The sequence below is a fragment of the Mastigoproctus giganteus genome, chromosome 13 (assembly GCF_048544385.1).
Source record: "Mastigoproctus giganteus isolate SK-2022 chromosome 13, ASM4854438v1, whole genome shotgun sequence".
Classification (NCBI taxonomy): domain Eukaryota; kingdom Metazoa; phylum Arthropoda; class Arachnida; order Uropygi; family Thelyphonidae; genus Mastigoproctus; species Mastigoproctus giganteus.
In genome coordinates, this window is record NC_143587.1 from 13,015,953 (window position 1) to 13,030,293 (window position 14,341).

At 37.3% G+C, this 14,341-nt stretch overlaps 1 protein-coding gene across 1 annotated transcript in view; it reads left to right on the forward strand.

Moving 5' to 3' along the window:
* The first annotated feature begins 8,396 nt into the window (after positions 1-8,396).
* LOC150075772 (protein Wnt-1-like) overlaps positions 8,397-14,341 on the forward strand; it is a 62,977-nt gene continuing 57,032 nt past the window's right edge. Inside the window, exon 1 of the mRNA XM_090387103.1 lies at positions 8,397-8,550. Within this exon, the coding sequence (XP_090243229.1) occupies positions 8,444-8,550 (107 nt within the window). The 5' untranslated portion in view covers positions 8,397-8,443. The remainder of the gene's footprint in view (positions 8,551-14,341) is intronic.

Here is a 14,341-nt window from a genome sequence, read left to right on the forward strand (position 1 = left end):
TGTAAATGGTATTTGAGGAGAACCAATACTGTAACTCAGGTAGCTCTCGAATACAACCATTACACTCTCGCACAGTTCATTAGATCGTCCGAGTATCACTTGATTAGGATAATGAATCCTCACACAGTTTGAGGGCAATGCTCAAGTAACAAAAAGGCTATTTGTAATAGTTGCATTTGTCATTGGTTCATGGCCGGAAATGATGAGTTCCGGTGAAAGATCGTTTCATTCACCTTCTAGGATTGTTAATTATGATTCACGGAAAAAAATAAAGGAGGGCCACTTTTCAGCGGAAGTTAGTGGCACTTTCGTGAGGAGCAGCTTTCTAGGAAAATATTTATGATAATCGCTACGACCATACAATAAATTATAGAATACGTAATTTCCCATGTTCATGAACTTCGCAATCTTATGCAAGTTATGTTTAGCAATGATCTTAGAGTTAGGTATCACACGAATTCCCAAAAACAGCTCGAAATTTTTTAAAATAAAAGAGTGGGGAAATGCATATATAGCTAAAGAACACCCAATAAAAAAGTTTCAGGCGTAAAATATCTAATCCTAAACGCAGATATTAAAAAATGATTTAGACATTCTTTGAAATTTTAATAAACAAGCAAAAAAATCGCTTTTTATTCTGATCTGAACGTATAGTCATAATTGATTTATTAGTTAATAGTAGAACATAATTCTTAATCTTTATGCATTTCTTAATTTGGGATGAACGAAGGTATGACAGTGGGATTATTATTTTCTTAAATAAATATTTTTTTTGTTTCTTTTATTTAATTAATATTATTTAATGTAACAGAGTTTTTCGCGGTTAATAGATTTTTCTCCCGAATTATTGATTTTTAAAGATTTTTCACCAACTCTTAAAGAATTATTAACAATTCTTCCACTAACCCTTAAAGCATTTTAATTTTTTTTTTTTTTTTTTTTTCACTCGGTGAAAAATCCTTAAAACCGTTTCTAGTTATTGATAGCGGCCCAGGCTTGGCCCATTTTCATTTATACACTAAATAATCATACACTAGACGTACGAGTAAATTTATATATTTATTGATGAATAATAGTTGTAGATACCAAAGACATTCAAATGAAAACAGTAAACGTTAAACGTTGTAAAGGGTGAGTCAAAAGTCGCGCACTATGAAGTAAATTACAGTATTTTTATTGTAACAGATATTCAAAATGACCACTTCCAACTGCAAAACACTTCTGAATTCTTTGCGTGAATGATGCCGTGACACGCATCAAGTCCCTTTTGTGGTTTGGCAGTATTCCGACGATACTGCTTCCTTAAGTTCGTCATTGTTTCTTGGGCGGTTCTGGTAAACAGCAGACTTCAAATGACCCCAAAGGAAAAAATCGAGGGGCGTGAGGTCTAGTGACCTAAGTAGCCATACAGCTGGGCCTCGATCATGCTATCCACCTGTTGGGGTGGATAGCACGACTACGGGGAACTGTTCATTGAGATAGTTTTGCGCAACCAATGAATAATGTTGTGGTGCTCCGTTCTTACTGGAAGAACATTATCATTCTAAGCGTTGCAATAAAGATTCTTCTTCTTCTTGATCATTCGTTGTAAACGATCATCGTCCAGAATATCCATCGAGTAATTCTGTAGAATATGTAAGTACATTTGGCCAGTAGCGTTGTTGTCAAAGAAATAAGGCCCAATTCTTTGACCATCCCATATTCCAGCCCACATCATAACCTGGGGGGCCGTTTTGCACGCTATTGTCATCTACTTTGCAACATTCACTCGCAAAACTCTTGTCATCGATCAGTATCACACGAATGTCACCATGAAAATCCTGAACGAGTTGCACTTTATACGGGTGAAAATGTTTTTTTCGAAGAAAGCACACTACTGAACTTTGGCTAACTCCTATTCCTTAACGTAACTTCCTCGTAATTTTTTAGGCTGTTTTCTAAGCTGCGCCAGTACCATCTCCGATGTTTCTTCATCAGTTATTACACTTTCTGGTCTCCCACTTCGAAGACGATCAGCAACACTTCTGGTTTCTTTAATACAGTTTATTAGTCGTCCAACAGTCGACTGATCAACTGGAGGCCGGTATGGATTCTGCCTGTTAAATTCTTCGGCTGAACGGTTTGTAGTACGTGGTAACCTATACATAAACATCGAGCTCAATCTGCCTTCCTTAGATAATTTATCAGCCATTTTTTAGCTCTGAAATAAAAAATAAATATTAACTTGTAATATTTATATGGCGTACGACTTTTGAATCACCATGTCAACCTACAATGTAGTTCTCACTATGTTCGTGTATACCTTGCCTCCAACGCTGAACTAATTTCTGGGTTCACCAAGAGAAGAAAATTGTGGTTGGTGCTGAAGCCATTCGTGCATCGCCGTCTTGACCTCATCTAACAAGAAGTGGTCCTCTTAGTGCGTCTTTTAATAGCCAAAACAGACGATAATCACATGGAGCTAAGTCTGGTGAATATGGAAGATGCAGTAATACCTCAAACTTGATCTCCTGTATCTGATTCATTGTCGAACGCTGCGTGGGATGAGTGTTTTCATGCTGTAGGCACACATGAGGACAGCAAACTAATACCTTTCTTTCGAATTGCTGACTTTAATTGGTTGAGAAAGAACATTACAGTATTTTCTTCAGATAGTGTTCCAAAACAGCGAGGGGTAATGCTTAGGTACGACTTTTCGATTGAGGCAAACCTACTATGAACTTGCGCTTTTGCTTTCTAGCGTGTGATAGTGCGACCCGGATTGATATCGAATATTGTGTGTTCTAAGAAGGCATCTCCTATGCGCACATACCGTCCAAGAAACACAGAGCACACATTAATTCGTTATTCCTTCAGTTCTTTTGTTAAACGGCGAAGAATCCATCGGGTACACACACTTTTCTAAAGTGAAACTCCTCGCTGAGGATAGTACGAGCTGAGCAAATTGTAAAACTTGCACGCCAAATAGTAATAATGTGACTATGAGTTCTTATACTGTTACTATGACTTCTGATGCCACGATACGATATATGATTGTCCTCGTTGAAGGGTATCCTCTACAGTTTCAATACCGTTCTTAAACGTATTGACACACTTGTACACTTGCCGTTTACTCAGGCTTCACTGAGACAACACTGCGATAAATTTTTTGAATGCAGAGGAATAAAATCTCCTCTGCATTCAAAAATCGGATCGCATATGTACCTTGGTGCATGACTTCATTATCATTCTTTCAGGATACTGTCATCTTGAAAACTGGTTGTTTCCAAATAACGCCAGCAGATGATGTCACGTCGGTGCTCAGTACTGCCAATAGTCAGATCAATAATCATACACAAGATTATCGATCTAACTTTAGGTTGGTTCTACGGTTTTCATCTGAGTGACTTTTGAATATTGAAATTTTCGCTCAAGAACAAGAAGAATTAGTAAAAGTAGCTATGTATATAATGTAAAAAAGAAACTTACATTACTTTCTGTTGCTTACACTCATCTTGCAATGCGCGTGCTCAGGTGGCAAAATAAACTACCTATTATAAAAAAAAAAGTTAGTTATGTTTCCTCAGGAGAATTTTAATTAAGTTTTTGCGCAATTACTTTATAATTTACATAATCTATATAAATAATAATTTATAAAATATTTAAAATATACAATAGTCTAATAAATTATTAGATTAATAACATTTAATAAATAAAGACAATTCCTATCCTCTACTTTTATGGACACTTAAAAACACTTTATGGGCGAAAACAAATCGGGTTTTTCGAGTTTCATTTAGGTATTTAAGTATTTAGTATTGGGTACCAGGCACTTTAGATATTTGGCTCGCCTAATTATTCCCTCTTAATAATTTTATACGCTATATTCCGGTATTCTCAATAAGAGCTGTTGCCCTGAAAAAAAAAAACAACGCTGGTGTCTCCTCTAAATAAGGTCCATTTATTTTTTTTCCCCCGAAATCGCTATTTATTTTTTCTAGCCTTGCAGATTAAAACAGATTTTTGTGTAAGCAGAATGATACATATTTATCAAGGGATGATGACAATATCAAGTGTTTCTTTTCTTTATTCTCAATAACACCACCCACCATAGCTTACTCTAGTAAGTTATGGTGGGAATGTTATTGAGCTATAATATTGTATCTTGAATAAGAAATTACGAGCTATATTTTTATGATTACATCTCTGTTATTTTGCTGAAATTAGTGTAAGTTCTGAGATGTATACTATTGTCCATCTTGATTTCGTGTCGCGGCCTGCCGTATCGATTTTCCGTTTATACTCCGGGTCGTCCCGGAGTATAAACGGAAAATTTATTTATTTATTTATATTTCAATAACAACTTATAATTCACACATGGTAAAATATAGGTTATTTTCAATTAATTTTAGTTAATACAAACTGCATGGAAAAGCTATTAAACGATGATGCTCTTATTCATCTAGATGGAATCAAAAGGTGTCGAAATGTATTGCAAATAGTGACAATAAGAATATTAATTTGTGATATGTAAACACGTAGCTAGAAACTTAAGATCACACTGGATATCTCATGGTAACGGAAGAAGAAATAGCAACAGCATTTCAAGGGAAACTGTGTGGGTGAAGAAAAAGTTAAATTACACGAAGGCAGAAACTGTCTAGATCCTGTTAATGTTGCCAGAATGAAAATAAATTTTCTAGTTTAATGAAGTAAAACTTTTAAAATATTTACATACGATTATATTTTATAATTCGGACTAACCCTTCCCCCCCCTATTAGTTCGAATTACTAAGGTTTCACCGAATACAGGAAGTGTTAGCTACATTTCCATTTGATATTCTATTTCTTAGTATTATCAATGACTGAATGAACCATGTGTTTGTCTGTATCTTGATTATATAAAATGGAATATACTACTTGAACCACTGAGTTCAATTTTTTACCGTATGTAATAAAGATGCAGACAACCATATGAAAACAAAGGAGCATGCTCCTTTGTGTCAGTGTCCCGAGCCTCGAGAAAGCACCTTCCTCCTTACTACAGTTGGGCTCTGCCTACCCTGCGGGGCCTAACTATAGTAAGGTCACATAATTTTCTACGAAACGGATTAAGATTTCAGTATTGTCGAATATATGGGGAAAATCAGCTTCAAAACGATTATAAATAGAACAAGATGAACCTCAGAGCAATTGAATTATCACAATATAATTTGCTACATCGACTCGCTTAGTAAAGTTTTTAAGGAATTGTATAAACGTTTCATAGCGTCTCTCATATCTCCAATGGCCTGTTTGAATTATTTGCATAACGCTTCGCGCTTAAGAGATCACTGGTATTATCTTCTAATTCAGAAATAGGATATACATATGGTGAAACAATGTTTGGATTTACGATCTTTTATGCTGCTTATCCTTTTCTACAGAAGAGGAAGAAAGTCTAAAAACCATCACGCAGTGTATGTCATAAACACGGATCGCTACGATATGTCTCTACTTAAACTGTTGTCAGGGTCACTAAGAGTGGGAGGTGGATAGTTGCGCAGTGCACTCTGGATGGAGGTGTAACAGGCGCAGAGGAGAATCTGCTTAAGTGGTAGACCGTGTCGTGCGCTTTTAACTGGAAACGTTTGGTGTCACTCTTATCTAGCCACCCTCTCGATATGCCAGTGTAATAAGGGCGATACTAATTGCCTTGGACGTTCCCCTGGTGGACATTTATCTTTGCCATGTGGTAGGCTTGTGTGGTTCGCGACACTGCACACATAAGTTGTTGGACATCCATCTGGTGTACTCGCCTTACTTGGTCCGTTCAAACATGTAAAACGATCAATCAACACGTGCTGTGGCAAATCTACAGTGTGTGATGCAAATAAATCCGTGTTCTCCAATAATAAAAAAAATGATGCTGGCTTAATAATTCTCCAAAAAATGAAACTGTTAATAAAAATTAACTGCTTGTTTAGAATTACGCAAGATCTTAAGGAATGGTTGGTTTTGACTGTTTTAGAAAAAGCAACTTAGCCTAAAACTTATTCTTGATCGATTTTATCTGCGGGATGAAAAACAATAGTTCAGGGAAAAAAATCTACGCAACCCTGGTCGGACTCTAAAAGCGATTTTCTCTATATTGTGAACTCATCTGGTGTATATTGTGACCTTACATTGCCGTCCCGGAGTATAAGTAGAAAATTTATTTATTTCGCACAGATTTGCATTTCCTACCATACCCAATACACTCTGTTCAATGCTTCCAATAGAGGAATGTCAGAATTCCAAGCAATCTTTAATGCCAAGAAAGGGCTATAGGCCTTGATGGCATTTCTACGCTTGTTTTCAAAGCCTGTGTTCTTGAGCTTGCGCCTGTTCTATGTCGCCTTTTTACATTTTCCTATTCCACTACATGTTTGTTTTAGGAAATAAGGAAGGTGTTTTTCCTTCCTCTTGGAAATTTGCTCGTATCCAGCCAATTCCAAAAAATGGATCACAAATCCATTCCTTCCAACTATCGCCCCACTGCACTCAGCCCTTTCCAATATACAATGTAGAAATCCATCAAATGCCAACTCTTAAACTGCCAGATTTCTACTTGTACTTCGAAACCTTCTATGTGATCAATGATTACAAATATGGATTCCGTCACTATCAATCCACTGGTGATATATTGGCTTATGTTACTCATCTTTGACCACTGTCAGAGAGCCGGCCGTCTTCTACTCTTTCCAGGAATGCTGTTGTCCTACAAGGATCAGTTCTTTCTTTCTCCCACTCTTTTCTTCTTGTACATTTGTACATTAATGACGATCCTCCATTCACTGGAAAGCCTATCCACAATTTTTCTGGTACTAGCACACTACATTAGACCTTTCAGCTTGAGAAACCCCTGACAATGCACAAATAGCTTCAACCTCTCAAATATCCAACGACAAATTCGTTAAATGCCGATCTACAGTTAATTCTCCCTTAACTACACCGTAACTCAAAAACAAAATTTTTAATTTTTAAAAGTACAATTTATTAAGATAATAAATTTAATTGAGAAATATAGGATGAATTCGGGTTTTGACTGAGCGTTCTAAATTCATTAACGTATGGTTGAACAAAGGAGTAGACAATAAATTCCGAAATGAAATGAAGACTTCTATCACATTCACAGGCAACATGCTTGTTTCCATATTTAAATTATGAAACTTGAACTTCACATATTGGCAATACTAACTGATAACGATGTGATTCTTTTCTATCTCTGACTAAATTCATGGAATTTTTGTGATAAAAGGCAAAGAAAAGTCAGCTAAGTGAAGAGAGAATTAAGAAAGCATCTTGTGCCATCACAATAGGATTTATTCGTTGAACGCGCGGTCACTTCACACTGACATGAGCTCCCCTGAAAACTAAGTGGGTGGCGGCTATTATTTCGTGAGAGGAAACTTTTGTATTCAAATAATTCAATGCCTGTATTATTACAGTCCTTTATGTCCATGACGGACCGTTTTCACAAGACTTCAACCCCCTCTTCTCCCCTTCTCGAAATTGTCCAGTTGTGCCTATAGTGTTGACTCCGAGCTCGTGTATTTGCGAAGCATATTTGTTGCTGTCATTTGTTACCTACGTGGGGGGTTGTAGAGCGTCTAATAAGAGGACAGTAGGTGTGACCAGTCCGACTTTTATCGCCCTATCGCTGCTAACATCTACCTGTCGAAGTCCCCATCGTCATTAGTACGGCTTTACGGTGTGAAACACGCGACCCCGTCTCTTACACACCTTCTTTAGGCTGGATGGTGATTGGTCTACGAAACGATGCTTTCCACTCGCATCTGCCGCAATTGATGGCTGTAAAAGACGACCGATCATCGTCAACGGAGCGAGATGTTACACCTTAACGCCTGACTACCGTGAGAATGTGTGGTGCCGTCTGCCGCCAGGGGGTTTCCGCCACCATCGGAGCAGCATCAGCAGGAATGGAGAGAGGGTGGTCCTCGAGACTCCGCGAAGAGAGTGGGGTAGGGGGGGACAGAAGAAAAAGACTCGAACAATTACCTCACACCCGACCCGCCTCCAAAGCCGCTATTTCCTCCCTTCGCTGCTCGTGCTCGCACCTCTCACAACTCTCTTATAAATGATTGTCGGCTGGTGTTTCCGTCACTTAATGCTCGGCACGAGAAAAAGCGCTACTGCAGTCAGCCTGCCTATTTTAGCTTCGTGAAACTTGCGACGCGTTCTCTGACGGTTCCTCAGTCTCGCCACTTTGTGTGCTCTGTTTGCAGACGACGATCTGGGTATGAATTCCCTCGTTCTCCTCCAAAATGATGAGGGCTAAAGCGCGTTTATCCTCGACGGGATTATCTGTAGTCGGAGAAGACGGGGGTGTGTGATTACCACGTGCTTGGCATCGAGGCAAGCCCAAACATCTAGTTGGCCGCACAGTTTACCGGTGTTTTTCCAGATTTCCGAAAAAAGCCCAATGGACCCGACTGTAATTAGCAACTCCCTCTTTCTTCTGTTGCTGTTCATCCTACTTCCGGAAGTGTGGGGTGCTAAGCAGTCTCGTGTGCGAGGATCAAGATGGTGGTGAGTGCTGCTACAGTTTCCTTTTGCTCTCTATTGTAATGGGGTTCGTTGAGCGTGGGCGAGTCGTTGGGTGTAGTTAAACGCTTCTAAATAGGCACTAATGGGAGGGGTGACACAAAGCGAAGTTGCCAAAGAAAATGAGCTTGTTAATAACGGTAGTTGCTTGCCAACCACACTGTACTCCATCCAGGGATGGACTACGTTGTCGCTTTAAGCGTTTCACAGAACATTACATGTCAAACTGACGCTAAACAATAAACAGCAGAAAATGTCACCCAACCACTGAAACTGGGATTTCCTAACTTGCACAACGACCTACGCATAAAGTGAAAAAAAAAAAAAACTACTCTCTGTTAATTTACACATCTATTTATTTAGTTTTTTCCCTTTCCAAATACGATTTTTGCAAAGCAAAAATCCGAGAAGAATAAGAAAGAGATGGCGAGTTTAAATAATAAATTTGGATAGTTAACAGGGAATATTATTATGAGGCGGCCTCCGTAGCAGAGTGGTCAGGGGTGGGAGTGCAGTAGTACACGCTATTTGAGTAGGCCGGGGTTCAAGCCCACTGACTGCTAAATACGGTAGAACTGCCAAACCGCACTGGACCAGCGTGGCAGATTATGGCCATTTTCCTCAAAATGAATTGTTGATGAGGCTTCCACCGTGCGGTGGATTGATAATGGCTGCAATTTACCTTTTTATTATTATTATTATGGGAAATGAGTTGCAATAAGGATTCAACCTGTGATGTCACTTCTCAAGAAAATTGCAGGGACAAAATATGAATTAACAGACGTAATTCATGAAAGAAGGTTTATAAATAAATCTATCCTCACACAACACAGAAAGAAATTCGTAGTGAAATTATTAATTCAAAAAGTAAACCAAATGATTACAATAATGATTACCTATATTCGCATAATGAATTTTTCATATAATCGATGTATATAATCGATGTAGTGATGTATAAAAGAAAAATAAAATATGCGTTTGCAGCACATTTTAATCGTTTATAACAAATATTTCTATTGGGCATAAATGAATATTTTTTAATGGAAATTACCATTTAAAATTCTAAATAAAATAAACTGGTAAATAAAACTTATTTAAAAAGTCAACATCACACTAATCAAATGAAAAATAAATTATTTCTATCTTAATTTCTAACACTATATTTATATAGATAATTAGTTAATTGAGACTACATAATATTATAACACGTGGTAGATTTAAGTAATTTATTATTGAATTACTTCAATGCCAAACACTTAAACAATTCTGGCTACGTTTCGGGAACTTATACTGCTTCCCGTCTTCAGGCATGTGGGGTTAGAAAATTTAACGTACGATTTTCTAGAAAATTTTACAAAATTCCATTAATAATCTAATTATGTTAAATAAATAATTAAGGTTTGTAGAAGTTATAGATGGGATTACAGTAACTTTGGCTATTTGGATTAAAGAAAATTCTTTATGGGTAATTTTCATAATATTCGACATAATGTGGAGTTAGTACATTATTATTAATATTCTAACTCCACGGGTCTGAAGATGGGAAAACAGTAAGTTCGAAAGGTGGCCACAATTATTTAAGTGTTTGGCTTTGAGGTGTTTCAATTGTTCAAATTGTGGAATTTCAATAATAAATTAATTAAATCTGTCTTGTTTTTTTTTTTTCGGTAGAAACAAGAAAAAAAGTTTGATATTTTTACAAAAAAAAAAAAAAAAAAAGAAAAGTTTGTATCTTATAAGAATATATATAAGCTTTCCCTCTGAGAAACTCCAATACCTAATGGCATAACTTAGTATTCTGAATCAGAATTTATTACACCTCTCTTTTCCCAAGAACAGTCCAATATTAACGTCTCTGGAGATCTTCCCCTTTCTAAAAGAACAAATATTTAATCGGTCTTTACCAAAGGAAAGAGCAAACAAGCTACATTTAGATTCTTGAAATGTAGTGTGTTTGCTAGAATTGAATAACTGCGAATCTGGGGTAAACAGGAAATAGTGGAAAACGTGGGACTGTGGTTGATTCAAGAGACAAAACGAACTTTTTTTGCAGTTTTTACCAATGCAAGAATTCAATACATAGAAAAGGGTTCGGTCTTTCATTGCATGTTTCGCTTCCTCATGAGCGCAAATGTTGGAATAAATATTTTTAGTTTACCATAACTACAGCAAACTATTTTCCTGAAAAAACATTGCGCTGCAGTTTAAATTCTTAAATCATCTTAAATTATGTAAAGGGTCACGGTTCCAATCGTGCAGATGTCATAAGAGACTTAATGGGACTGAGCTAACTGATATTTAAGAGGTCCTGTGTTTCAAGGCTTATTAAAATAATTTACAGATACAGCACATTAAACGCATGGCATAAGAGTCCCTGGAGGAGAACTTCTTCAAGGGTCAAAACTATCATGGAACCCCAAAATGACCTGCACAGCGTTAGCACTTTTATTCTAATAAAAGTCACGTAACTGACCCGAATATTAGATATTATTTCAGATATGCTGAGATTAATTTATTTTAACTAAGCTCTCTTACCCATTTTTCACTCGCTAATTATCCTAAAAATGAATTTGCAAAACACTTCCGCCTTTTGCAAAGTAAAAATTCGTTCCTAACTCCAAAAAACAGAAACTGTAAAATATTTCTTGGAACTTACAAGACAGCATCTTCATCATATCACTAAATTTTTCCTGCTTCCTTATTTGCTTTGCTCTTCCGTACGCCATTACTGTAAACAACTATATCGTTTCAACTATAAAATTTCTTTTAGTCATTCGAATGTATTAAATCACAGAGCAGTATAAATCATCTTCATCTCATCCTGCTGGAACCATTTTCACGGAAGTAAAAAAAACTTTTCTCCACCTCTTTAATTCTTTCTTTCCACTTACCACATTTTTAATATTTACCTTTGGTGCGTAGTTATTGTCCCGGTAATACAATCTTATCCAAAAACCAGGCCTAACACTTCATCCTTGATTACAGACCTACCTTTATGTTAATAATCTTTGTTTCTAGTTTTTGTATAAATATATACTCTTCGCAGTTTCTGTTTCAGGAATGCACATTTAGAAATAGATTCCCACACCTGCTTTCTTCATGTTTTTTACATTTCAGGCGGATTTTCCTGTTTTCTGTTTTTCTAATTTAATATATGACAAGCGAGCAAAATAAATTAGACAGCGTGATTAAATTTACAGGAAACCCTTTTTAATTTTAATGCAAATTTATGTATGAACATGTTTGAGCCATTTCTTTGAAGAAAAATATGGTAAGTGGTAGGGAAAGAAGTCTGGGACACTGATCTATAAGATGCTAATTACAGGAATTCAACATTTATAAGTAATAAATAATAGATTCTTTCTTTTTTTTTTTTTTTTTTCTTAATTAAGTCTGAATGCATCACATATAATGGCATTGGCATTCTACACCACCATAATATCCTGTTTCAGTACAGTGGTTTCACCAATTGTCTTCACCCGTTCGGTGAGGTCTAAGTTCGAATCCGAATTGGTCGAACAGGGAGTAACCCCCCCCCCCCCGGAATTAATTCGGGTGCTTCAGCCTGCCCGACATGCGAATCGGCCCATGAGAATACATTTGTACAGACATAATACGAAATGTAGCAATATGGTCTAAGTCGCTGATGCGCCTAAAAACCAACAGAAACATCAGCCACCTAATAGCACAGGCAATAAAGACAACGGAGTTTTAAATTTGGAAGGTAGTAGGGGGGAAAATCTTCCATGAAAGGGAGCTTCCGATCATCAGCCATCAGAAGTGTGCTTGTGGAATGAGAAAGAACGGTGGTGGGGTGGAACCTATACGTCGGCAACCAGAGATAAACTCAATCTCAATAGGAAAAAAAAAAAAAAAAATTTTAAAGTTTCTCTCATCATCAATGGGACTGGAACCGAGTTTTACTTAACGGCGAAAAGAAACATCCACTCAGTGAGAGTAGTGCAATGGCCAAAACGACTGTAGAAAATGTAACTATATATATAAAACTGCGGTAGCATCCACGAAGAAGCAGAAATCTGACTGCTGGTTGGAGGAAGAATACTGTTTTTGTTTGTTTGTGTTTTTTTTTATAATTGCAGTGGGGAATTTATCTCAGTATGACAAAAAAAAAAAAAAATTCAGTTACTTTTAATATTTCTAGCCTGCATTCTGAAGGAAATGAAAATGGCAAGTCTTTTACCAAATTTCTCTGAAAAAAGATTCAGCACTTCATTCCAATGGACAGGATATGTAAATATTTTCCTAAATCAACGGTAATGCAGAAATTATGTCTCCATTTACACTACGGAGGCTTCCGTAGCCAAGTTTTCATGAGCAAGGTGCAGTAGCACACGCTCTTTGAGCAGACCGGGGATCAAGGCCTCATTTTAGGAAGGATGTAGATTTACTTGAGCGTGTACAGAGAAGGGCACAAGATTGGTGAGGAGAATGGAGGGATCCTCTTACCAAGAGAGGATCAAGTTCTGCAAATTGCAGTGGCTGGAGACTAGGCACCTGCGCGGTGATCTGATTGAGGTGTATAAGACGTTGAATGGGTTGAGCACGCTGAATTCTGATGGGATCCTTCCACTTGTTCAGATTACGAACCTAAGGGGGCATAAATTCAAATCAAGAAAAGACAGATGTAGAATAGATGTGCGGAAATTTGCCTTTAGCCAGCGGGTGGTTAATTGCTGGAACAAACTTCCATCTGTCGTTGTGGCAGTTGATAGGTTGAATAAATTTAAGGAGGAATTGGACAGGCATTTGGAGGGAATGGTGTGATTTTTTTTTTTTTTTTTTTGGCTGATGCTGCATAAGCTCATACACTTGCTTTCTTGCATCACGTGCCACTACTACTACTAAATAAATAAATAGATTTAAATATATTTTTCGCTTACGCTCCGGGACGACTAAACGATCAGAGGGGTTCACAAGGTAGAGAATATAAGAAACAGCACCGTATTTAGCAAATACGGTCGATCTGCCAACCGACACTAGTATTAGTAATGGCAGCATGGTGCAAGAAAGCCTATGGCTTAGGCTGCACCAGCCAAAAAAAAAAAAATAATAAAAAATAATAAATAAATAAATAATAATAATTAATAAAAGAAAAGGAAATTAAACCTATCATCCTATGCGCTTCCCTCACACGAAGGTACTATCCAGATGACCTTTGAATTTCCCCAAACTGTCAGCCTCTACCACCCATGTAGGCAACTTATTCCAGTAATTTATAACTCGCTGGCTAAAATAAAACTTCCTGCAGTCCAATCTAAACATTTTCCCCCGTAACTTGAATTTATGCCCCCTAGTTCTAGCATCATTTATAATCTTGAAAATTTTGTCCTCATTCATTTTACTGATGCCTCTCAGAGCCTTAAACACCTCAATCAAATCTCCTCTATGGTGTCTAGTTTCCAAACTCTGCAACCCACATATTCGAAGTCTTTCTTCATAAGGACGCCCTTTTGCCGATCTCACCAGGCGAGTTACCCGTCTTTGCACCCTTTCAAGAAGCTCGATGTCTTTCTTTAGGTGCGGTCTCCATACTTGAACACAGTAGTCCAAGTGTGGTCTAACAAAAGCCTTATATAATGGGATTATCACGTCCCTATCTCTACTTGCAAAAGTTCGATAGATCATCGATAGGACACCATGGGCCTTCCTTGCAACCTGTTTACAATGACCGAATCGTAACACCCAAGTCCCTTTCCTCCAGTACTGGGTTTAGTTGAACTCCACCAAGTGAATAAATTATTTTGGGATTACTGTT